Raw genomic sequence first — 25,126 nt, 5'->3', positions numbered from 1 at the left:
AAGCACTTTACAGATTACGCTCGCGGACCCCAGAACCGGCTGTTTTAACTCCACTTAGTAGCTCCATGAAAGGTCACCGCTCAACCAGTAGCGGCAGAGCCAAGTTTCTAGCTCAGGCCACAGGAAAACAAAAGCCATTCTTCGTCTCCAGTCTAAAGCCTGCAGTAGTTTTACTACGACACAGGCCGTGGGCCGTGGATCGTCCCGCCGTGGGTTCTCCTCCAGCGAGCGAGAGGCGGGGGCGGCGGAAGCCGTTCCGGGAAGTACGAAAACCGCGCGGGAAACCGCGTAGCTCAGAAGGCGGCTCACAGGTGCCAAGGCGCCATAGCAACAGAGCGGGCGGGGAAAACGGAAGTACTCCGCTGGTGAGCGGGAGAATGCGCGTAGCCCACCAGTAGGAGCTCCAGTCTGGCGATCTCTCCGCCCTGGAGGCGGGCTCCGATATGGCTTCCGGCGTGATCTCGCTGGTTTGCGGTACGTATGAAGGCTTTGGGGTGCTGCGGGGACCAGAGCGGGCATCTGTGGGCAACGGGATCGACCATGGGGTCGGCGCGGGCTTTGGCGCTGACGAGATATTGAAGCCCGCAAAAGGCAGGGGTTGGAACAGCTCTATAACAACATAAGTTGTTTATTTGTTAATTTAAATTTTAAAAAATTGTCTTTTCGAGACATGCTCTCACCATGTAGCCTAGGCTGACCTGGAACTCCTGTAGCTCCTGACTCCCGATCGCCTGATGGGTCAGGCGGAGAAAGTGTGCCTTGTCACTGACACTGTTTGGTGACAGCCACTTGTACCCTTCTGTTCAAAACGACCACACCCTCCCCTTGCGTGCCCCGCCTCCCCACTCCCCCCCCCCCTTTTTGTTTTGTTTGTGGAGCCAGCATTTGAAAGCCTGAGGCTAAATGTGTTCAGAATCATCCGTTTGTCCGATTTTGGAAAAGTATAGGATTCCTGTGCTCTGTGTTTTGTTGCATTTCGTACTGATAACCATAAATAACACCTCTAACCCAGACCAAGACTGGAGAAGTCTAGAGAAGGAACCTAGATCATGGTTTGTTCTGTCTGTCTGCCTATCATCTACCTACCTATCTAAGCAATCTATCTAATCATCTGTGGTTATGTTTTCTAGACAGGTTTTCTCTTTATTGCCGTGGTTGTCCTGGAATTCACTCTGTAAATTAGGTTGGCCTTGAACTCAGATCTGCCTGCCTCTATCTCCCATGTGATGAGATTAAAGGTGTACACCACCACTGCCCAGCAACCACGGTTGGGACTGGCAGTGCCTTAAAAGAAACTGCTTTTGCAGTACTGTCCGTCACTATCGCCATCACTTGTGTACCTTTGTAGCCCCAGCTCCCTCCTGGGGAACACTGTTCCTCATGAGGTTCTGGTGCGTTTCAAACCAGGCTGTGCCATCAGCGGATTAACACTGCCTAGCACAGGCCACCCATGCTGTACCCAAGCATTGCTTATTCTGTAAACGCCTTGGTTTTAAAGTCCTTTGAGTGGGCTGCACCTATCTATGGTTAATCCTCTCTGCAGAGTCCCTCATTGCAGATAGTTGCCATCCTAGCCACAAACAAGCATGGCTCCTGTGATCGGTTCCACACCCATTTTCTGACCCCTTTCCCCACATCACACCATTTGAACTTTTTCTGTACCACTCTTCTCTAATTAATATTTAAGTTGTCTTTAAGTATTTTTGTTTTGTAACATACTTATGAAGATAAAATGAACACCTCAGGTGTAGCACCACCAGATTAAGAAACGTATTATTCCATACCCCCAGCCCCCCATTGAATCTCCTCTACAAAGTTTCCCACTACTCTGAATTCTGTTTTCCTTGCTGTTGATAGGCCTCACTGAGTTGCTATGGCCCTGCCATGATCGCTGTGTACAGTTCTTTCTGTGTTTGGCATCCTTGTGAATGTGTGATTTGCTTTTTGCATATGGTGTGGTTTTGTGTGTTTGTGGTTTGTTTTGTGACAGTTTCTCTTTCCCTGGCTGACCTGGAACTGGCAATGGAGACCAGGCTACCCTTGAACTCAGATCTACTTGCCTCTGCCTCAGGGTGCTGGGATGAAAGGCAGCCACAGTGCCCAGCTTGCATGCAGTGTGTTCTGAGCAGTACCCATGTGGATGTGAGCAGCCTTGCTTTCTTTGTCACTGTCCTGGATTCCACGGTGTGATTTGAATCCCTTTATATGACTGTTACTTGGTTGATAAGGCATTTATAGTATTGCCAGACTTCCATTACATGATGTTTCTATGGACACATCTCCTGGGGCCAGTGTGGACACTTTTGTAAGGAATGTACATAATATGTTTCTGGGGTCATGCAAGTTTGCTGGAATCTGTTTCCCCCAGAAGAGGATGAAAGTCACAGGCCAGGGAGTCCACCACTGTTACCTGCTGAAGATTCTTCACTTTCTCTCCGCTCCTCTCCCCTTCCCTTCTTCTGTGTTCTCTCTCCCAGATTTATTTTATGCATGGATATGTGTGTCTGAGTATGGGTATGTGTGTGAAGCCCTCGGAGACCTTGGATCCCCCGAGCTGAACTTAACAGGTAGTTCTTAACATGCTCTTAACCCCTGAGCAAGAGTCTTTCTATAGCCCACACTGGCCTGCAACTCACTCTGTACAGAGTCCAGACTGACTTCAGACTCATTCTTTCTCCTGCCAAAGCCTTTTGAGTCCTGGGAATGCTGGTATGTGTTATTGTGACCATGTCAGTGTGTCTTTGATTCTCTTGTGTGATCACATGTAGACCAGCTTTTAATGTGTTTTGTTTAGCCATCACCTCTCATGCTGCTTCCACATCCGCTCTTCTCTTTATTTTTCTCTTCTTCTTGATCCACAGGGGTTCTTTGTGCGTTCTGAAGAAGGCTCTGTGGTTAGTGTATTTTAAACACCTTCCAGCATGTTGCCTCCTCCCCTTCCTTCCCCTCCTTTGGTATTTTTGGTGAGGTTCTATAATGAAGTCAGCCAGTACTGTGTTCTTTTATGCTTTGTCCTTTGTGGCTTTTGTGTCTTCTAAGGACATCCTTTCCTACTCTAGATCTTGGTTACATGTAACGTGATCACGTTATCAACATGTTTTCTGTGTGTACTGACTCAATACTTGCTTTCCCCCCTTTCTTCTGACTTCCGCTGCATTGATTGACGGATGCCAATCCTGGAACCGATGGATGACTTATGGCTCGTCCTTTCTTTCCTTCTCCCCTGCTTCAACCCTTCCTCGGGCTGGGTTCATGAGGCCCTGCACACCAGACCCGGCTAGAAGGGATTCTTTATAACTGCATTCCTTAAATTTGAGCAAATGGGCTTGCCTTACTCACCTCTTGGATATTGGCTTCTGACTTCATTGTCTCATAGTCAGTCCAGCCTGTAGCCTGGCTCTGGCTGCCTTGAGTCCTGTTCTGCAGCCAGCAGGGCAGACCTGACCCTCCCCTTCAGCTTTTGCTGTCCTGCTGATCACCTCTCCCTGTGTTCTTAGTGTCCTATGCACTTAGCATTTCCCGTGTTTTCATCTCGTGATCCAGAGGGCTGCAAGCTTCCCCACCCCACAGTGGATTTATGTGTGCTGCAACCCTGATAAACTAACATGAATGTTTGTGAGACCTCCTCATAAAGGCCTAAACATTTGAAGAAGTTGTGTGTGCGCGCTTGTGTGACCGTTTGCCACTTTGTGATGATCTTTATTTCTGCTAATCCTTTTTTTAAAAAAAACCATAAAGTACATTTTGACTCATTAATAAAACCACACTAGCTCAGTTTGCAGGATAGATTGTTTTTTAATCCTTAAATTGGGTTTCTTCTTTCTTTTCTCTTCCCCTCTCCTTTTCTCCCTCCCTTATCCCAGGGTTGAACCTAGGGCCTGGTGCATTCTAGGTAAGCTCTCTGCTACTGAGCTCTTTCTCTTCATTATTATCATTAATCTAATTGTGGAGCCAGAATTCATGTTGCCTGTCACGCAGAGGCAGAAATTGAATCCTTAAGCCATGCTTATTCATTGAGCTGGCAATCTTGGAAGACAGAACTAAAATTTAAAAAAAGAAACATCTGAGACAGGCATGGTAGGTAGTTCATGCCTTTCATCTCAGCATGCTCAGGAAACAGAGGCAGGCAGAGACAGGAGTATTTATTTCTATGAGTTTGAGGCTAGTCTAGTCTTCATGGTGAGTTTTAAGCCAACCCGGACTATATAGTGTGACTCTTTCTCAAAAAAACAAAAACAAAAAACAAAAAACAAACAAACAAACAAAAACACCCAAAGATCTGCTTTCCTCTTCTCATCTTCAGAAAGCTAATTTTTAGGGATTGGGAAACAGAGGCTGTCAGTCACTCCAAAGCATACTCTTGGACCTCTGGTCACGTGGTCAGCCTAGCCTCCAAGATCCCGGATGCTTTTCTGGATATCCTCTGCAGAGTTTTTCTTGTGTTTGGAGAGAAGGGGACCAGAGTGTGATCTCAGTTGTGTGGCTGCGTGGCCTGCACCATCCACCCAGCCCCGCCCTAGCCCCGCCCAAGCCCCGCCTGCCTGGCAGGAGCAGGTGTGTGTTTATCAGCTCTGATCTTTGTGGTTTGCAGAAAGATAAGTTTTTATTACATTTATTTTTGTGTCTCTGTGTGGGTGTGGCTCACCTACATCAGAGCATTCATGTAGAGGTCCGAGGAGAACTTGCAAGAATCGGTTCTCTTCCACCATGTCGGCCGTGGAGATTGAATTCAAGATTGAACTTTGTGGCACTTGTCTTTACCTGCTAGGCCATGCTGGACCCAAAAGATAGCTTTCTGTGAGAGAGCAGGGGACTGTAGAAATGGCCCATAGTCCTGATACATGTTTTATTGGCAGCTGGGGAGAGGGGAAGCTAGAGTCTGTTAAGGTCGTCTTGCCAGAGGGTACCTTACTTTTGTAGAAAGAACACAAGGCCTTGGCTTAGTTTCTCCAGGGCTGTTGAGCTGGTAAGTGGTCCAGACTCAGGGCACAGGGTACAGACTGAGAATTACCCTGTGGTGATTGGCACAGCTTTGCTGCTTTCCTCGGCACTATAATGTCACCTGTGTTAACTCACTGACTTACAGGAGTTCTTGGGAGAACATTTCTGTCACCATTCCCACTTTTTAGGTTAGAAACTGAATAAGATGGAGACTTGAGTGGTCCGGGTCACCACTTTGCAAGTAGTTAGTTAGGAGGGCTGAGAACCTGTGCTTATGGCTCCAGAACCTCCAGAACCAGTGGGATGGACTCGAGCCGACCCAGTTCTTTTTACTTCTGGAGTCATCAGCACAAGCTGAACTTTGGCAGCCACATGCAGTGCGTGTTTCTGAACATGATGGAGTACAGACCCCCACCATTGCTCTTGTGTGCACGGAGGTGACGGTGCCACCTGTTTTTCAGCTCCCTCCAACATGCAGGGCAGCACGAGGAGAGCAGGAGCCATGACGGATGTGCACCGGCGCTTCCTCCAGCTGCTCATGACCCACGGTGTGCTGGAGGAGTGGGAGGTTCGGCGTCTGCAGAACCACTGCTACCAGGTCCATGACCGTAAGTGCTGTGTCCCTGCTCCCACAGCCCCTGCTGATGATGATCAGAGAGTAGCGATGCTGGGATAGCAACAAGAGAAGAATGATCTGGTAGCCCTGACCGGACCATTCAAGACTCTGATCTCGTCTTTCTCTACCTCCCCAAAGTGACTGCCATTTAGTCTGAGAAGCAGAAGCCCGGATTCTGAATGTGTGAAGTTACAGTTCACAGCAGGGCTCCAGCGTGCACTTCTGTACTGGTGTCCATGTCTTCAGAGTCGGAAGCGTGACTGTAACTCACGGGATCCTGAGAGTTGAGGAGTGACTAGGCTAGCGCAGGAAGAGTGCTTGGGTGCCTGTTGTTAGAAAGAGGGCTGTTTAGCACATGGGCAGGGCACAGCCTTAGATCCAGCCAGCCTGGTACGAGTGCCGGCTGTGTGCCCTGTGGCCTCCAGTCATTGGAAGGGCAGTAGAAGCAATGGGGTCAGTAAGGAAAGCTCCTTAGACTCACAGGAAGCCGACTGTGTCCAGCGTCCGAATGGGAGAGTTTGTAAATGAGAAGAAAAGTTGACCCTACTCTACGATGTTACTGTTAGGTTCTGGGAAAGTGCAAAATTACTTTCCTTTCTTAGGAAAGTACCAGAGGGGACTGGAAGGTTGTGCTGTGAGCTGCAGTGCTGCTGGCTTTTGCATGGGAGGGTGTAGAAGAGGATGGCCAGTGGGAATCAGACACTTCATCTTGTGCTGTGTTCCTTTCTAAAGAAGAAAGCTGGACTGAGCACATTGTAGTATTAGTCTTTTCTTTCTTTTTCTTTTCTTTTCCCTCTGTGTAGCCCTGACTGTCCTAGGACTCTCTGTAGACCAGGCTGGCCTCAAACCTAGAGATGTATGTGCCTCTGCCTCCGGAGTGCCAGGATTAAAGGTGTACATCCACTGCCTGGCTGTGTTAGTATATTCTTGACTACAGGTGTTCGCTTTTGTTCTGCAGTTCTGTTTCCCTTTCTGTATTTCTAATTTTAACAACGAGAACAATAACATGGCATTTAAAAAAGTGAACCAAGGCAGGAGTGAGGAGAGGGGTATGGGTCGAGAACTTGGAGGAGTGGAGAAGAGGGAAGCGTTCAGTTAGAGCTCTATAGAGGTAAGGGAGGGCCCATAGATATAGGGGTACACGGACTGAGGGGGGTGGGAAGAACATAGAAACGGGGTTCCTCCAAGACATGCAGTGGGGAGAGAATGTAAGAAGGCAACCTGGAGCCTGTTCTCCAGAGCAGAGGGCATGAGACACTCTAGCACATCCCGGGAGGGAACTAATTCGCAGAAGCAATCAGAGGCTGAAGGCCTTGAGCAGGGCGGCCTACTGAAGCTTGCCAGTGCTTGCTGGCGCTGTTTCCAGATGAGAAGAGCCCAGCGCACAGTGCAGACCTCTGGGAGGATTTGAAGCAGGGAACTGTGATCAGTGTCTGCTTGGGGATTGTCCTCTAGGAAGCCTGTGAGCTGTCTTTGCCTGAACAGCAGTGGAAGAGGAACTTGGTTGAGAGACTCTTTTTTTGTTTTTGATTTTTGTTTTTTGTTTTGTTTTGTTTTTTGAGACAGGGTTTCTCTGTATAGCCCTGGCTGTCCTGGAACTCACGCTGTAGACTGGGCTGGCCTTGAACTCAGAAATCCGCCTGCCTCTGCCTCCCGAGATTAAAGGCATGCACCACCACGCCCAGTGGTTGAGAGACTCTTTACTGAGCAGGAGGGCCACACCTATCCTCCCTGCTTCAAGCCCCATAGAACTTCATGTCTACCACTCAGCATCCTTCAGAGATGGCCTGGTGGCTGTGAGATTGTCTCTTATGCTTTTTCCTGTGTGTGTGTGAGAGAGAAAGAGATGTGTGTGTGAGAGAGAGAGAGCGAGAAGGGGGAGGGGGGAATATGAATGCAGGTGTACATGTGAGAGTCAGAGGACACCCCTGGATGTTGCACCTCTCCTTCCTTCCACCTTGTTTAAGATGGGGTCTCCTGCCTAAGGTTCCTGGAGTTCTCTTGTCTCTGCCCCACTTCCCCATATGTGTAATCCAGTGGGATTACAGATGTGTACTCCCTTCCCTGGCTCTACTTGGTTGCTGGGGATTTGAACCCAGTCTTCATGGCTTGCACAGCTAACATTTTCCCAGCCAAGACCATCTCTTAGCTATAGGGCAGGTTTTGTTCTTCCCTCTTCCTTTTGGTTTCTTGTTGACAGCACAGTTTTGTGGTGCTGTCCTGGAGCCGTATGATGCCTTACTGCTCAGAATGAAAGAAGTTTGGCCTTTCTTTAATCTCTAAGTTGCTATGACCTAATCTAGGAAAGTCCTGTAGAATTTGTCTAGGAAGTGATTTATAGCAGTAGCTCCTTGTCTGCTGGGATATGTTGTGAGACTCCCCGTGCATACCTGAAACTAGGGCTAGTACTAAACCCCGAGTGTCCTGCGCTTTCTCCTGTCCATGCATGCCCACAGTGAAGTCTAGTGTGTGAAGGAAGCACAACGGGAGACTCGGAGACTGGGCAGGAGACTTAGCAGCCATTGGTCAAGTGAGTGTGCACTTGTCTTCATGCCGCCATACTGCCTGCCCTGTTCTAACGTGACGGCCACTGACTGTGTGCACCCTGTCTGTCTGTCTATCTGTCTGTCTGTCTCTCCCCCCGCCCCCCTTCTTCTTTCTGGGTTGTTTGAGACTGGGTTTCTTTACGCAGTCCTGGAGCTCACTGTGTCGACAAGGCTGGCCTTGACCTCACAGGGCTTCACCTGCTTCTGCCTCCAGAGTGGTGGGATTAAGTTTTGCACCACCACACCTGGCCATGTGCACTATTTTTTGTGCTTGCATGTGCTAAGGTAAGCAGGGTTATCAAGGCTGTCGTGTCCTATCTGCCATCCAAGAATTCTTGTTACTAGAGAGATTTTAAAACAACAAATGATGGAGCTAAATGATACAAAAATCAGAAATGCTTACAAGACCCAGTCTTATTTCTCTTATATTCCGAAGTACTGCCCAGAATAATCCCTTGCACAGTGGGACCAACACTGTAGGAGACGTGTTGTACAAAGTAGCAACTGATCTGCAGGCCATGCCCTGCCTGCCACGGGTGTAGTCATGCTCATTAGAAGCACTGTTTGTCCTGGTGTATCCTTGGGGCCCCTGGGGAATGTTTATTCCCCATTGTCCTTGACCCAGAGGAGTTAGATTTTGACCTGAACTCCTGGTGCAGAGCCGCCTGGCTCCTCAGAGAGAATCTGGAGACTTGTGTATTTTGCTAAATACCTTGGATTCTCTGCAGGGCTTATATCCCTGTGCATGTACCTTGTTCAGTGTTACTGCCTGAGACTGCTCTGTGCTAGGGACTGGTGGCCTTGAGTCATGAGTCACATCATGTCTGTAGAATTCCCTTGCTGGTCACAGATACAGGCAGTTTAGAAAACAGAGGTTAGGAGCTAAGTGGAGGATTTCCACATTGGGTCTAGGTGGAGTAATGGGGACATTTCCTTCTCCAAACAGTCCAGAGAGGGACAGAATGTCAGCACAGGCCAGTGAACTCCTGAGAGACTGACTGGGATCCCCACCACACACTAGACATGTTGCCTTTTCCATTCTCCAGGGCAGGTGTCCAGCAGTTCACTTAAGTTTGACCCTGTCTTTATGAGAGAAGCATCAGATTCCACAAGCCAAAGGGTGACAGTCCCACACACTGTCCCAATTCAGGTGCTAGCTGTGAGTCTCAGGTCACATGCACTTTTGACTGTAAGTCAAGGGCTTCTGTGACCCCATCTTCCTCTTAGCTAATTCGCTGGACTGACTCAGCGCTCAGGAAAGTACTTTGTATACATTTGTTAGGAAGTGGGGTCTCTGACCTTTTGACGTTGTGATATGACAACTTCATCATCTGTGGCTGTCCTGAGATGCATGTTGGCTGTGGGCTGGACATGTCTGCCACAATTGTGTAACTCATACATAGGCAGATAGAGAAAATGTGAAGGGTGGGATTTGGGAGGTGAGATGGTGTGGTACTTTTGAGCTTTTTAAGTATACCACCCTCCTAGAACTTGGAGTGTTTTTCTGGGGTCCCAGTTTTGTTCAGGGGGTTTATGTCAGCATCCTGTCTGTGATTAACTCAGGCCTTAGTCCTTCCTTTCCCTAGTGTTTGGGGGATTCTGATGCTGACACTGTCTTTCTGGTGACCAGCTCCTACCTTGAAACTACCTAGAGCTTCCCCATTAGAACAAAAGGTGCCCTCACCCTGGAAATTCCAGGGCTTTTAGGAACCAGGGGCAGTAAACTAACCAGTGTTGGGTTAGGTTACTATTTGGGTGGTTCTTGTATGATAGGCAGCAGTGGGGTGAGACTTCAGCTGTCCTAGCTCAGCTGGGCAGGGTTTCAGCCATGGCAGACTGACCAGGTTGAGCTGGAGGCACATCTAGAAGACTTCAGAGGTACCCAGTATATCAGGAGAGTCTATGTCACCAGAGAAATAAGCACTTGAAGGCCAGAGGGTCAGGCAGCTTCTGGGGAGACTGGGAAGAGCTGCCCCTTCTAAGCTTAACCCTCTGCCATAATTTTAAATAAGAAACATAAGTTGACAGCGGGCTGTTGAGATAACTCAGTGGATAAAGGTGTTTTCCACTAAGACTGACGACCTGAGTTCAGTTCCCAGGACTTACATAGTGGAAGGAGAGAACCAACTCTGACTGCTGCAAAAATAAACGAATGTGAACGGAAAATAAAATTTAAAATACAGATGAAGCGCTCCTAAACCAAATGCTGCACAGCCTGGAATCTGCTGAGCACCGGCCTGACACAGTGGAAGGTCCCACACTCAGTCTCTCACATACAACATTCTTTAAGCTGTTACGTAAAATTATCTTTAGCCTGTCATTAAGTGTATAGGAATCCTGAGTAAATTTCATATTTAGACTAGGGTCTCGTCCCAAGATGTCGTGTTATATAAAGTCAGGTATTCCAGAGTCTGAGAAAGTTCCACATTCTCGTCTGTTATACCGATTCTGCCCTGACTGAGCGAACTGTGATGAGAAGGGAGTGCCTATGCCCTTAGTTTATGAGGCCTGCATCACTGTGATGTCAAAGGCGTTGTGAGGACAGAGATCACAGACCATGGTTTACCTCGGGCATTCTCAAGCTGATATGCTGATTCTAACCCAAAGATGATACAGGGGGATCAAGTGGGCTTATTTGAAGAGTGTTGGGTTAGTTTAGCATTTGTCTTATTTTGGTTTTATTGCCATGAAGAGACACCATGACCTCGACAACTCTTATAAAGGAAAACATTTAATTTGTGTCTGGCTTACAGACTCAGAGGTATAGTCCATTATTGTCCTGGGAAACACAGCAACATGCAGGGAGACATGGTGCTAGGGAAGGATCTCAAAGTTCTACATCTTGATCCAAAAGCAGCAGCAGGAGATTGTGTCTCAAACGGGGTGTAGCTTGACTATATAAGACCTCAAAGCCTGTCTTCCTCCAACAAGGCCACACCTCCCTATGGCCATGCATTCAAACACATGAATGTATGGGGGCCATTCCTATTCATACCACCATAGCATTTGAAGTCAGCCAGTGAGGTCATGCAGCTCAGTTGATAGTGTGCTTATCTAGTACACATGAAGCCTGGATTCTCGCCCTGGACCACATGAGCTGGGTGCGGTGTGCACGCTTGTAATCTCAGCATTTAGGAGGTGGATGCTGGAAGATCAGAAGTTCATTCTTGGCTACAGAGACAGTTCATGGCCAGCCTGGGATACATGATAGAGGCAAAGAAAGTTAACTCATAAAATTATGTAATTCAGCCCATTAACAAATTGGGTTCCAGGCCAACACCACACACTCATATAAGGTTACTTTAACACTTTAAATATTTAAAAATGTCGTAGCTGTGGAATTCAGTGTGCATTTTTACATAGAGTGTATCAGTTTGGAGTAGCCACAGCTGAAGTGCACAGTAGCTGCATGAGGTAGCTGTAGAGAGTTCCTCAGCTTCTCGCGTATGGAGCCTCCTCCTCCTTAGATCCAGGCCACTTTCAGGAGTGTGTGGAGGCCTGCAAAACTGGTGTTGGGTCTTCCCCACTCAGATGAGGTCAGATGAGGTGTCAGGAGGAGATGATGTCGGATAGGCTTTTCCTCACTAATGTGACCAGTGTGTGTCTTATGCTTTAGACACATTTTCTTTTTATAAAGATTTGTTTATTTATTTTATGCATATGAGTACACTATTGCTCTTTTCAGACACACCGGAAGAGGGCATCAGATCCCATTACAGATGGTTATGAGCCACCATGTGGTTGCTGGGAATTGAACTCAGGACCCCTGGAAGAGCAGTCAGTGCTCTTAACCACTGAGCCATCTCTCCAGCCCCCTAGAAACATTTTCTAGTATGTGTGTATTGATGAGTGTAGGTTGTCCTGGAGGGTGTGCTTGTGGAGGTAGAGGGCAACATCTGTGAGGTCTGTTGTGTCCTTCTACCTTTCTCTGAGTTCCGGGGATTGAACTCGAGTCCTCCCGCTTCCATGGAGAGTGATTCACCAACTGAGCATCTCCAAATGGGAGCCATCTGGAGGCAAGGTCAATGTCCATTTGGCTCTCTGGCTCATAGTTCACTAGCATTTCTCCCTAAATTCTTTAAGGGCTGCTAGTGCCATTGACATTTTGTAACTGATTTTGCTTTATGTTAATTATTAGTAAAGTGTAAAAGTTATTTTCTGAAGATAAAATATTTAAAATTTAGATATAAAAAAATTAAGGGTTGGGCTTAGTGGTGCATACCTTTAATCTTAGCACTTGGGAGGCAGAGGCAGAGCCAGAGAGGCAGAGAGGCAGAGAGGCAGAGACAGAGACAGAGGCAGGTAGATCTCTGAGTTTGAGGCCAGCACGGTCTATAGAGTGAGTTCCAGGGCAGCCAGGGCTACATAGAGAAACCCTGTCTTGAAAAAGCAAGCAAACAGACAGACAGACAAACAGATTGGTGGCTAAAGAGATGGCTCAAGGGTTAAGAGGTCAGGGATGGCTGTTCTTTTTTTTTTTTTTTTTTTTTTTTTCTTTCTAAGATAGGGTCTATATAACCCAGGTTGTTTTGGAACTGACTCTGTAGACCAGGCTGGCCTCAAACAGAGATCCACCTGCTTCTGCCTCCCAAGTGTTGGGATTAAAGGCGTGCGCCACCACTCCTAGCATATGGGGTGGCTACTCTCGCAGAGGACATAGGTGTTCGGTTCCCATATTGTGGCTCAAACCAGTAACTCCAGTCTAGGAGATCCAGTACCCTTTTCTGACCTCTAGCACATGTGATGCACAGCCATACATACAGACCAAAGACCCCTAGATACTAAATAAATAAATACATCTAAAAAAAATTAAGATTGGAAAGCATTCCCGTAAGCCCAGCAAACAAGTACCGGAACTGTGCTGTGTAAACAGTTTGGTGAACATGGAGTCTCCCCAGTGTTCGCAGACGTTTCCCTGCTTTGGCCAGATTTGATGGCAGCAAGCTGCTGACACACTTGCACCTCTTTCCTTTTTCTCATGCTGAGTCACATGTGATGCTGGCATTCTAGCAGTGTCATGTTGTGTAAACACATCTTCCCAGAGAGGTCTTAGTAGCAATTAGCAACTTGGTAGCTCCAAGTAAAGTACTCTTGTATTTTTAGTGAATTTACTGTACGCCTGTCCTCCTTGGCTGTGATGAGCAGTTTATAAGCTCACCCGAGCCTGGGGGTGCTTCCCCTGGAAGGAATGTTAGATGGGGTGGAGCTCTGGGCACGAGCCACAGAAGGTCACTGTAGTGGAGTTCATCAAGAAAACTGCAGAGGGAAGAGGAAAGAGATCACCCTGAAGGTGGAACACATGGAGTCTGAAAACTGGTAGAGCCCTGTGGTATGTGGTGCCCTATAGTGGTCTAAGTCAGTTAACATGCTAAAAAGACACCCCCCCCCCCCCCCGGTTTGTATATGCTTGTTTGTTTTTAGTAAAAACCTGCTGAGTGTGTAGCTGCTGTGGCCCGTCCTTTTGGTGGGAGACTGCGCTTACAGTGGTATCTCCTGCTGTCAGCTGGTGTGTCAGCCAGCATTGCTCTCATGAAACCTGAGAAGAAATTCCATGTTACAGATCCAGCAAGGTGAGGCGCTCTGGTTTCAGCTGGGCCTCTCCTGCTGCGCTGGTGGCACAGAGCTGTCACCCTTGCTGCTTCTGTAAAGGGTAGATGGACACCCGCTTTAAGCAAGAGCAGTTGCAGTGGGATCCATACTGACAAGGTCAACAGTAAAATTCTGAGAAAGTGGTTTGCATGTGACGATTCATGTTGACATTCAGAACTCAACCAGGATGGGAAAATGGCAGTGTGGAGCAGTGCTGCACAGCAGACCTCTGGCCAGAAGAGTGTCCTTGCATGGATATACTGTGCCCATGGCGTGGCAGTGCTCAGGGACATTCAGCGCACAGGCAGGACCGTTAGGTGCTCTGTAGTGAACACATCATCTTGTCTTGTTTTGGTGCAGCTGAGTAGACCTGCTCACTAGAATGTCTTCGTTTGTTAAGTAGTGGTTGTGGCATGCTTGAAAATGGGCCCCTGAACAAAGAAAGCATCTAAAACCCAAGCTAGCACGCTGGATCTGGTGGCCCATGCAGACTGAGTGAGGACCATGAGCAATCCACGAGGAGCAAGCCAGTAAGCAGCACCCCTCCATGGCCCCTATAGTAGCCTCTGCTTCCAGGTTCCTGCCTGAATCCTGCCCTGACTTCCTCAGTGATGGACTGTGATATGGAAGTGTAAGATGACACCCCCCGCCCCCCGCCCCAGTTGCTTTGGTCATGGTGTTTTATCACAGCAATAGAAAGCCCAACTAAGCCAGTTCATCTGCTTATTGCACCCTTGAGTCTTATCTACCACGTGCCAGGTCGGCTACTTTTCTCTTTCTTGACTTGACTCCTGAAGATGTCATTAGGCAGTTGTGAGCCCAAGGATTTTTTTTGAAACATTGATACAAGGAAGAACAACCATAGAAGGTGGAGGCCAGTGCAGGCGGCCCCCATCATTCATGCCGAACCAAAAGGATGGCCCCTGTGTGATTTTGATTCTCTCGGATGCACCCCTACATGTCCATCCTGGGTGGTGCTTCCTGGGGGTCTGCTGAGAAAAACGAGCAGTGCTGCGGTGGTCTGACGTGCTGCTGTTGAGAACTGTCAGGCGTGTTCTGTGCTTCATGTAAAATGCTTCTTTCTCCTCTCGCTGCCCCGTGCAGGGCACACAGCTGCACTGTGGTCTTCTCATTTTTGCACCCGCATATCCAAAGGTCAAGATAGTCTTTTCTCTAAGGACTGATGAGTGATATGCTCTGAAGGGGGAATCCCCAGGGTCCCCATGTACCTCTGTGTCCTTCCTGCCAGCTTTTCCTTTGTTCCAGCTCAGTAGTTCTCAGCCTGTGGGTCTCAACGTCTTTGGAGATCAAATGACCATTTTACAGGATTGCATATCAGATATTTACATTGCGATTCTGTAGTTGTGAAGTAGCAATGAAATAAGTTTATGGTTGGGGTCACCACAACATGAGGAACTGTATATAAAGGGTGCAGTGTTAGGAGGCTTGAGAAGCACTGGTGTTAAAGGGTTGCAGCACGAGGCTGAGAACCACTGCTCCAGCTGAGGTCAGCTCTGCCCAGCACTTGAGTCTGTAGCAGGGCTCTACCTTGTTAGTAAACTCAGCAGGTGGCCTTCTTGCTGTCACAGGACAAGTCGGCTCACAAAGGTTTGGACCCCTAGGGCTGATTTTTACTCTTTATTTTCTCTGTCTAAAAATAGCATTTCCTATCTTTGGTGACTTGTTTAGAACAAAAATACTTGTTGGCCAGAGGTTAGGGCAGCAGACTTCCTGACTGTCTGCTGTTGGGGTCCAGTGTGTAGTGAACTGTGAGCCCCACAGCCTATAGAAGCAGGCTCTGATTTATTTAGCAGGAGGCTCTTTAGTAAAAGCACACTAGATTCAGTTACAAAAGGGAGAAAATACGTCTAAGCCACAGAAAAGCGGACTCAGTGGGCTAAGCTTTGAGTCTGAGAGGCCTGTTTTGTTTAGTGGGATAGCGCCGTGTGAAGCCGGGCTCCAGGCGCTAACTGGTTCTCTGTCAGACATGTCCTGATGGAAAAGCAGCAGAGCTTCTTCCCGCCCTTACGGGTCTTTCCCTTTCTGCAGCCCATCTTGGGGTAGGACCAGGCGATGACTGAACTGATGTCGTGCATGCCAATGTCAGCCACTTGGCTTCCAGCAAACCATCTCCAATTTCAGCAGCCCCTCTGGTGACCTCATCCAGGGTGCTACAGTTCCTGTGCTCCCCTCCCGTCCCCTGGCAGAGCCCCTTTTTTGTGACTGAAGTACTGTGACAGCTCTGGGTTGTGCTGGGGGAAGGCTGTCAGCTTTTCTCTGCTGAGGGTGGATGGCTTCTTGCCTGCGCTGAGGATCTGGAGTTTGGCAGCCCAGCTCCATGTCCAAGTTAGGGAAACTCTGAGACTTGTTTACTCTCTTTAGGCAGCCAGTGTAGGAGGGGGACATTAGGAATGCACCTGGCAGGGTGGTTGCAATGACAAATGCATCACACCAGTACCCAGTGTGTCCAGCAGGCTGCACGATGCATTAATTACAGTCTCATGATCACAGCCTGGAAGAAAAGCAGGTGCCTGCATGACAAGGAGACAGCCCCGGGGTCAGCCCAGAGCCTGCTCACCTTGTGGCTGAGCAGACCACACTTCATACTGCCAGCTGCAGGCTGCTGCTGTTGGGGAAAGCAGTCTCTGATGGGCTTGCATGACCCTCGATGTTGGAAGTGTGTGCCATTTTCTCAGTAGGTTCAGGATTCTGAAGAGAGGTTGGCGTGAGTAATGGTAATTAACTCTTAAATCTTTCACAGTAGGATTTCATGCCTGGAAATACTTGCCTTTGAGTCACATGGCACAGTTCGGGGCATGTGTAGCTCTGCAGGTTTGCAAACTGTCGCTTTTTGGCCAAGACCTCCTGGAGCAATAAAGGCAGAACAATGACCTTGATGCTGAGTGGTAGCACAAGAGAGACCCCAGAGCTGGCCAGCTTAGCATGGAGTGGGCTGGGAAGCTTCTGGAAGGACATGGGGCTGCTTGGCACCTGGAGCCAGGCTTGGGATTCCTGGGTGGGTGTCCAGACATGGCAATTGGTGACCACCATGAGGTTACTGCTTGAGAACTCTGGAGGGCAGTACTGGAAACTCTGGCTGGCTTGTCAGGGCCAAGCCTGGCCAGGAGGCTGTGAAGATTAGAGGGCACCACGGAGAGCTGTGCAGGCCATCTGGAGTGACTAAGAGAGGCTTTGAGGTCAAAAGTTACGTTGGCTCTCAGGGATGAAAGGGAAGACGAGCTCACAGAGAAGCGGGTCTTTGCTGCTGGCCCTGTTGCTACCAAATAGCAAAGCAAATCGGAGATAGTGAAGGTGTGGGGACCTGTTGAGCACGAGGTCATTGGTGGAGGCAGCCACATGAATGTGGCCTTCCTGGGGGATTGTGTGAAAAGAGGGTTGCTCGCATCCCACCCCCAGAGGACTCGGAAAGTACAGTATAAAAGAGAGTGCCTTTGATCTGCCCACAGAGAGCAGTTTTCTGAATGATACTTTGAGGTACCTCTTTGGTGGAAAATATGAATTGTCCCTTTCAGAGGGAGGTGAGACTGGTTTGAACCTGTTCACAAAGGATCTTGTCATTTACCCAGTGAGAGGTAGTGATACTGAAGAAATTCAAAGTATTAAAACTAGTGTTATAAATGACTCAATAATAGATTTGCTTTGGAGAACTCAAGTCACACAAGTGGAATTTAGCTAAAGGAACACTGCCTCCAAAATATTCCAGAGATAAGTGGTCTGCTAAACAGGCCCGCTGCAATAGGGGCAGTTGAGAATCCTAGGATGTAAATGTTTGCTTCGCAGGAGTGACCAGCCTTTAGGTTCCAGTCCCATAACAAAGGAGACATTACTGACTTAGAACCAGCCTTTAGGCCCATTCCCAAAGACATACCTCTAACGGCAGCTCAAAGAGGGCAGTGCAGGATCACAACCATCAGTAGTCCTGCCTGCCAGGTGGGCAAGTGGACCTAGGTAACAACTATTCGAAAAGACCAGCACTGATGTACATAAGAGAGAGTTTTGGCAGTGTCTTTGCTGTGTAAGTCTCCCATCTGCCCAAGAGGACAGACTTGTAGTCTCTACCTGTCTCTCTATAAATTGTTCTAAGTATGACTTGGGGCTGGGACCTAAAAGTGATTTTATTAAAGAGGTCAGCTATGTAAAGTGCACAAGCCTGGGGTATAGAAGTTCATCTGTTCAGGGCCAGTTCCTCCTTGGGCATTAGCCAGCGCCGGACACATCCTCCTTCCTTCCTGAGTGTGTAAAGTGATTCCTCCCTGGGAAGCCATGTTGTTTCTATTACAGTGGCTCTTGAGCACCTGAGTCCCTTGTCAGAATTAGTATCAGTCTTTCAAAGTTGGTACCTGGGACGAGAAGGGGTCCTCACCGTGTGTCAGCCATCTTACATGCCCAGCAGAGTGTGTCATGGGAAAGGCCCCTTTGCATCGGCTCTGGTGTCAGGGGGCCGCAGTGGGAGGTGCGAATGTCAGCTCTGAGTCCTGGCTTCCTCCTCCCGCATCATTGTTTTCCACTTAATAGCTGATACTGATTTTTCATTTAACTTGGATTTATTAAACAAAGGGACAAAGAGCCACTGCAGCACATGTATGTTGCTATTACTGTGAACCCATGAGTCTGGGTCTTTGTTTGCCCTTAATGTTGCATGTCTTCCCCTGCTACCAATATTACCTTTTGTCTTTTAAGCTGGCTTTATTTTTGTTACACAGTGTTAGAAATGCCCACTTTCTGTAGGAAGTGAGACTGACCCTTTAGATGAGTCTTCTTTCTAGTGCAAGCCTTAGTAAGCTTAGTAACATAAATGGTGGCATGGTGTCTGTTTCTGTTTTTGTTTTTCCTGCAGTTTTTTTCTCAGTGGTTCTGTTTTTTGTTTTTTTTTCTTTATTTAAAATTTTTTTTTGCTTGTTTTTTTTTTGTTTTGTTTTGTTTTTTTTCATGACAGGGTTTCTCTGTGTCGCCCTGGCTGTCCCTAAACTCAGTCTGCAGACCAGGCTGCCTGTTAAACTCTGAGGCCTACCTGTGCCTCCCGAGTGCTGGCGTTAAAAGGCGTGAGCTACCACTGCTGGGCTTCCCAAAGTAACTCTAAAGTATAAATCCTTTGACATTATTTTAATAAGTGAAAACAGGTATACTCTGGTCTTGAAAGTATCACACTGCAGATCGGTAATTCTAGTGTATGAAGCTGGCCGTATGCCTTCACTGTGTTAGAGCAGGTTCTGTAGCCGACAGAGGGGCTGACTCTCCAAGCTGGGATGTGTAACACATGCCCTCTCCCTTTGCATCCTTTCCTGGTCTTTCTCACCAGCTGTTAGTATCTGTTCACCCAAGCCCCCTGCTTCTGGACCTTTTCCCCTCCTCAGACTCATGGCTCTCAAAAAGGTCCCTGTTGGTGGCCTCCTGATGGCTGGTGGCCTCCTGATGGTGGCATAGCAGGAGCTTCCGCTAGAGCCAGGCTCCCACAGTTCACACCGTCTCTGCCTGTGCTCAGAGCTGCCAGGGCCCGAGAAGGGCCAGTGGGAGGACACTTGGGCAATAGCTGCTTGGATTATGCTTAGAACAGGGCCTCTTCTGCTGTGAGTGCCTCACTTACCCTGTTGTGGCTCAGGCCTGGGCTGGCCCAAGGCCTTCAGATGTGTCCTGGCTAGCTTTCTAGGAGGAGGGAGCTGTGGAGGGCCACTGGTGCAGCATGAAGCCTTGGGGAAGAGGAAGGAAGGCTACTGTCTCAGTGGTCTGAGATAACAATCTTGTCCGCCTTTCTGCCTCACTACACCATCTGTCTCAGCTTATCTTTGAGCACTCCGGGAAGAAAGAAACCACAATATTGGCATTGGCCCAAGAAAGCCAAAACATTTCTGTTGGGGCTGCTAGTGTGGTCAGGGGCCAGAGATTGAAACAGGCTGTGTGTGCTTTTTCGACGAATCCACTCCCATCCCTGCCTGCTTATTTCCAGGAAATGCGACTGTAGATAAGCTGGAGGACTTCATCAACAACATCAACAGTGTCCTGGAGTCTCTGTATATTGAGATAAAGAAAGGAGTCACGGAAGATGATGGGAGACCCATTTATGCACTGGTATGCGAGGCAGCGCCCTCTAGTGGCATTTTGAGAAACTGGCTCAGAGGGCTCTGCAGTGGCTCGTGCGGGACCCATGCTTCTGAGAGAGGGGTGAGAAAGTGATCAGCTTTGTGGTGGACACGTGGCCTGATCCTTATGTGGTTTATTTTTAGGTGAATCTTGCTACAACTTCAGTTTCCAAAATGGCTACGGATTTTGCAGAGAACGAGCTGGATCTGTTTAGAAAGGCTGTGAGTACAGTACTCATTGCTACCATATGCAGCGTTTCTAACGGGAGGAAATAGAAACGGCAATTGTGGAGGCCACTGTCATGCTTCCCAGCTTCCTGGGTCTCACAGGGAGTGACAGGCCTTAAGCTACCTGTCAAACAGAGCACCTGAGAACTCGTGGGAGTGCATGGGTCCCAGTCCCTGGCCCAGAATGCTCCAAACCCAGCCCTGCACTTTAATGAGGCGCTCACTGGACGGTTTGTCCAAGCTTTGTAGCAGTGTGCTCAGCCCATGTGCCACACACCTGGCTAAGACGTTCTGAGTCCTGGGAGCACATAGCAGCTCTGGGGAAGGTGGGAAAGGAGCGCCCCTCTCCAGTTTCAGCTTGACTGGGCCCATCGAGGCAGGTAGACTTTCTAGTTTAACCATTTTGTGGTGCTCCTAGGCTGTCTACAGTGTGTGGAGAATAAAGCTAGGACAAGGGCCACAACCTGTGTGCACATTGGATACCTAGCACCTGTCGTAGGGATGTGCCTGGTGTGGGTCCATGCAGCTTCTCCTACCAGGGCTGGCTGGAGGCTTAGGTGTCGAGTTTGTTATTCAAATAGATGAATAAGGCACCTCTTTCTCTTGCAGCTGGAACTGATCGTTGACTCAGAAACTGGCTTTGCTTCTTCTACAAACATTTTGAACCTAGTTGATCAACTCAAAGGGAAAAAGATGAGGAAGAAGGAGGCCGAGCAGGTGCTGCAGAAGTTTGTGCAGAGCAAGTGGTTGATTGAGGTACCCTGGGGCCTCCCCGTTCACTCAGGAGTGCACAGTCTGTGTGCTAGCAGTTGAGCCCGGCCTGTCTGTGGGCCCTTCTCTATTGTAAGCTTTCCATGACCTCTGAGAGGAGAGCCTGTGTTCCCTGACTTTCACATGGTCTGTCTTAAGTGCTGCAGCCACAAGTGGAAGAGGCTGGAATCAATGGAAGGCTTATCAGATGCCTTTCAGAATGAAGTTGCTGGCTGTCCCTTCTGTAGACAGCTTGGAGCTGCTGCAAGCGTTTTCTTTTTTGTTGTTTGTTTGTTTTGTTTTGTTTTTTTTTCAAGGCAGGGTTTCTCTGTGTAGCCCTGGCTGTTCTGGAACTTACTCTGTAGACCGGGCTGGCCTCGAACTAAGAATTCTGCCTGCCTCTGCCTCCCAAAGAATGCTGGGATTAAAGGTGTGTGCCACCACTGCTCAGCTTTTTTTTTTTTTTTTTTTGGCTGCAAGGGTTTAATGGGAGTCCTGAAAAAAATCTGTGAGCTGTTGTGGAGGGGAGCATGGAGGCCCTCCACCTTGCCACCCATCAGCCCCTCAATCTTCTCAGTCCTGTCACTGGGTATCCCTTGAGTTCTCGTTCACCATGTATCTGGTGAAGGAAGGCACAGGCTCAGGCAGTAGGGGTCGCGGTTGGGAGAGCACCTCTGGGCTCCTCCACTTTCTGGGCAGGGCTGCTGTGAGTTCTGTAGGGGCCCCACTGAAGGATTGTTGACCGGGTTGCTGGCTGGTCCCTGCCAAGCCTTCCTAGGCATCTGGTTCCTTGATCCGAGGGACTCGGTTTTAGAGGCATCTTTGGCCTCAGAAATGCAGCCTCCCTTTGCTAAGGCTTCCCACAAGGTTTCATTGCTCAAGGGCTTAGGTATTATGCAGCTGGATGGTCCACTAGGAGGCTCTGGACTGGAGGGTGGTAAGTCAGGCATCAGAGCTTGGCCCACCTTTCCTCGTAGTTCAGGTTGGCTCCCTCTAGTGGCATGCAGCCTCAAGAGCAGGAGAAGGAGGTTCAGGAAGCTGGCCACTAGTATGGACCCGGGATCTTTGACAGGTTCCCACAGAACTGAGACTAGCTTGCAAGTTAGCCATGCTCCTGCCACATCTGAGGAGGCCCCACGTCCCTGTCTGCCTAGCAATAACCACTGCTCAGGATTCTTGTGCTCTGTGTACAACAGCCTTTCTATTTCTGAACTCCTTGCCCACTGCCCACTCTTGCTCCTGGAACTAATTTCACTCACTTCTTTAGTCACCAGGCCGCCTCATAAATGCTCTGTTTCCACCCTGCCACTTCTGCCTTGGAAAGGAAGCCTGTCTTCCACAAGCATCCTTCCCCACTGGTGGGTGGGGAGGGAACTCCAGTGTGGAAGACAACAGTATCAGGGGGACTATCTTGTTGGACTGTCTCCTCAGCCTCCTTCTATTACAGGGCCACCTTTGTGTGTGGCCGTCCTGTCAGCTTCCCTCTGTCCACGTCACATGCCCAGGATCACTGAGCCTCCACGCTGGCTCTTCCAGCTTCATTTGTAAAGTGGCAGGCAGGGCTGGCAGTGATGGGGCAACACTGGTGGTAAAGGGCTGGGAAGTGGGCACCCGGCTGGGGTTATCTTGGGTTACCCATTGGGATATTGCTCTCCTCCCTGGCCTCTGTCTTCTCTTGCTGACGACACCAACTGTGACTAGCTTGTAGGGTGGCTGTGAAGATGGGGTCATCATATCTGTGAAGGCAGGGGAGGTTCTGAGATCTGGAGGGTAAGAAGACCTTCGCCTCCATTGTCTGACATTTAGTTTCCCTTTCTGGAGATTTGGCTAAGGGGACTTTGCTGACATTGGTTGGCTGGGATTGGTGACAGTGTGCAGTGACTAGAGTATCTAGACCTAGTCCTCCTGCACTCTGGGCTGTGGGACCCGGAGAGTCAGCACTGAGCTAGCGTGAGTGTGTTGTATCTCTGCAGAAGGAGGGAGAGTTCACCTTGCATGGCCGGGCTATCTTGGAGATGGAGCAGTTCATCCGAGAGAGCTACCCAGATTCTGTGAAGATGTGCAACATCTGCCACGGCCTCCTCATCCAGGTACTGCAGGCAGCAGTGGGAGTGGGGTCCTGATGCTCAGCCCACTGGACCTCTACTGTTACTATATACTTCAGGATATAGCAGCTTTAGGACAGGCCATGCTATACTCCTGCTGCTGCACTCCCTAGCTCTCTCCCTGGCCACTCAGCCGTATCCCAGGGTACTGTTAGGTGCTGGCTGATACCTTAAGCCTTGGTAGCTCTGTGGCAGGTTTTTCTGTCCCCACCATTCTGCTGTTCTGCTTTGCAGGGTCCCCTACGACTCAGTCTGGCTGGATGCCTGAGTTTGCTTCTTTTTGATTATCTTGGACAACCAGGCTCCATACTGATCTTCTATATGTGTATCCATGGGGCCCATGGTATTTCTATGTTCAGATTCTCTGGCTTATAACATGCTTCTCTTGATCGTAAAGTGTGCGATACATGTTGCTACTTGGCCTACTACAAAACTGTATGCCTCTATCTCCCACCAGGGACTCTCTGGTCAGGGGCTTGGGTTTATTGCCAGCATTAAGTTGGGGCCTAGAAGGTTAAACCCTCCAGCCTGCTAGCCATTTTCTTGCAGCTTTCTGAAGGTTTGTGAAGTTGAGAGATGTGCTTGTCCATGGTCATCAGGCTTTCTTGTTTCAGGGTCAAAGTTGTGAGACGTGTGGAATTAGGATGCATTTGCCTTGTGTGGCCAAATACTTCCAGTCCATCCCTGAACCACACTGCCCCCACTGTAATGACTACTGGCCCCACGATATACCAGGTACGTGGCCTCCAGAGTGCTTATGGGATGGGGTGACCTTGTGATGGGCTGTCTGTGGGACCTCTGTTCTAAGTCTGGGCCCCAAGAGCACCCGAGGCATGAGGAGGTCTCTGAGCATGAAGATCATCGTTAGTGACCTGCTGAAGCACAGGTGAACACTGCCTTATCCTACAGGGCTCTAAAATCCAATAGACCCCAAGGTTTGTGAGAGCCAAACAAGGCTGTCCTTATAGCCACCCAGGGACAGGGATGGGAAAGCCACTCCCCAGCTCCCTCAGTGAGCCATGCTGCCTGGCTCACGGTGCTGTGGGAGGAGGGTTAACAGTGACATGTCCTCATGGGAAACAGCTGTAGATGTAGCTGCTGTACTGTACTGTGTGATCAGGCCATTGGTCCTGCTGCTCATTGTGTGTCTCTGTGCTGTTCTATACACAGAAGTCTACAACCCTGAGAAGGAGAGGGAAGCTGGCATCTCCAAGTCGAGCAGAAAGTCCTTACGGACCCGGCAGCACTAGCTGTGTCCTGCATCGTTCTGGGCTGACCCTCACAGTCCATTTAGGACTGCCGTGCCTCCTTTGTTATTTGTTCTTAACACGTTTTTAGTAAATGTTTCCTGATGGCGCTGTGCTCTGTAATCCAGGGCTTGTGTGAGGTTGGGTTCCCCTTGCTGAGTTGAGTGGACTGGCCTGAACGGCAGCCCTGGGCAGATGTCTCTTTGGCTGGCTCTGGGTGCCATTGCTTCGTTGCAGTTTTGGCCCATGATATTAACCTTAGTGTCCACAGCTACAATAGGCCCTTACTCTGGCCCCAAGTGCAGTAGACCCCTGCAGGCTGGGCTGGACTAGATCAGGCTGTCCTCAAACCCTGTCCATTTGGCCTCACGACTGCTGGCCAGACTGGATCCCACCTCTCATTCCCAGCTGCCGCAGCTGCTCTGCTCCTGGCCTCAGTCCCCTGGACAGTCAAATGCCGTACCCTGCCGCCGAGACCTTGGTTTGATTTCAGATGGTTGCATTGAGTTAGGACTCATGGTGAGGGTTCTCACCTGCTCACCTCAGCCTTCCTTCCTTCCTCAGCTCCTCCTCTTTGGTCCCTGGGCTCACAACCACAGTGCCCGTTGAACTTCCTTGATCACTACTTGCTGCACTGTGGTTCCCTGCCTGCTTCTACTCACCCCAATATGTCAGGACTCATACTGGCTCAAATGAGGAGGGACATGCTAGCATTCCTTCTGGAGGCTTAGGCTGGTGGTTCCGATGATGTCACCAGGTCACCCCACTTTTTAACCTCTGTTGAACTCCGGCAGGAAAGCAGAACAGGTCTAGAATAGCCAGGGCTTGGAGTTGGGGGCTCTGGGTTGGGAGTGTTTGAGTCCCTGGTCCCAGGATCCTCTGCATCCTCACAGCCTTCAAGGTGAAGCTCAGGGGCAGTCTCTCAAGCCCTGCCCTCAGGACTACACTGGGCAAGGTGGCTCTGCAGTCCCTGCTTTGGGATGGCTAGCTGCCTGCTTATCCTGTG

The 25,126-nt window shown here is 49.2% G+C and overlaps 1 protein-coding gene across 5 annotated transcripts; it reads left to right on the top strand.

Moving 5' to 3' along the window:
- Positions 1 to 443: 443 nt before the first annotated feature.
- Positions 444 to 24,243, top strand: Nsmce1 (NSE1 homolog, SMC5-SMC6 complex component). Of its 5 annotated transcripts, none has more exons than NM_001360659.2 (8): positions 444 to 474; positions 5,403 to 5,549; positions 19,658 to 19,779; positions 19,935 to 20,012; positions 20,628 to 20,735; positions 22,742 to 22,858; positions 23,488 to 23,608; positions 24,044 to 24,243. In NM_001360659.2, the coding sequence occupies exons 2-8, from the start codon at positions 5,414 to 5,416 to the stop codon at positions 24,121 to 24,123; spliced, it is 762 nt and encodes a 253-aa protein (NP_001347588.2). In that variant the 5' UTR covers positions 444 to 474; positions 5,403 to 5,413; the 3' UTR covers positions 24,124 to 24,243. The 5 variants fall into 5 exon arrangements, with proteins under 5 accessions (NP_001347588.2, NP_080606.3, NP_001363940.1 ...); NM_026330.4 differs by having other exon boundaries at positions 20,628 to 20,774; NM_001377011.1 differs by having other exon boundaries at positions 444 to 478; positions 20,628 to 20,774.
- The last annotated feature ends 883 nt before the right edge of the window (positions 24,244 to 25,126 follow it).

Source organism: Mus musculus, chromosome 7 (assembly GCF_000001635.26).
Source record: "Mus musculus strain C57BL/6J chromosome 7, GRCm38.p6 C57BL/6J".
Classification (NCBI taxonomy): domain Eukaryota; kingdom Metazoa; phylum Chordata; class Mammalia; order Rodentia; family Muridae; genus Mus; species Mus musculus.
The sequence above is the reverse complement of the archived record's forward strand: the minus strand, read 5'-3'. Positions and strand labels throughout refer to the sequence as shown.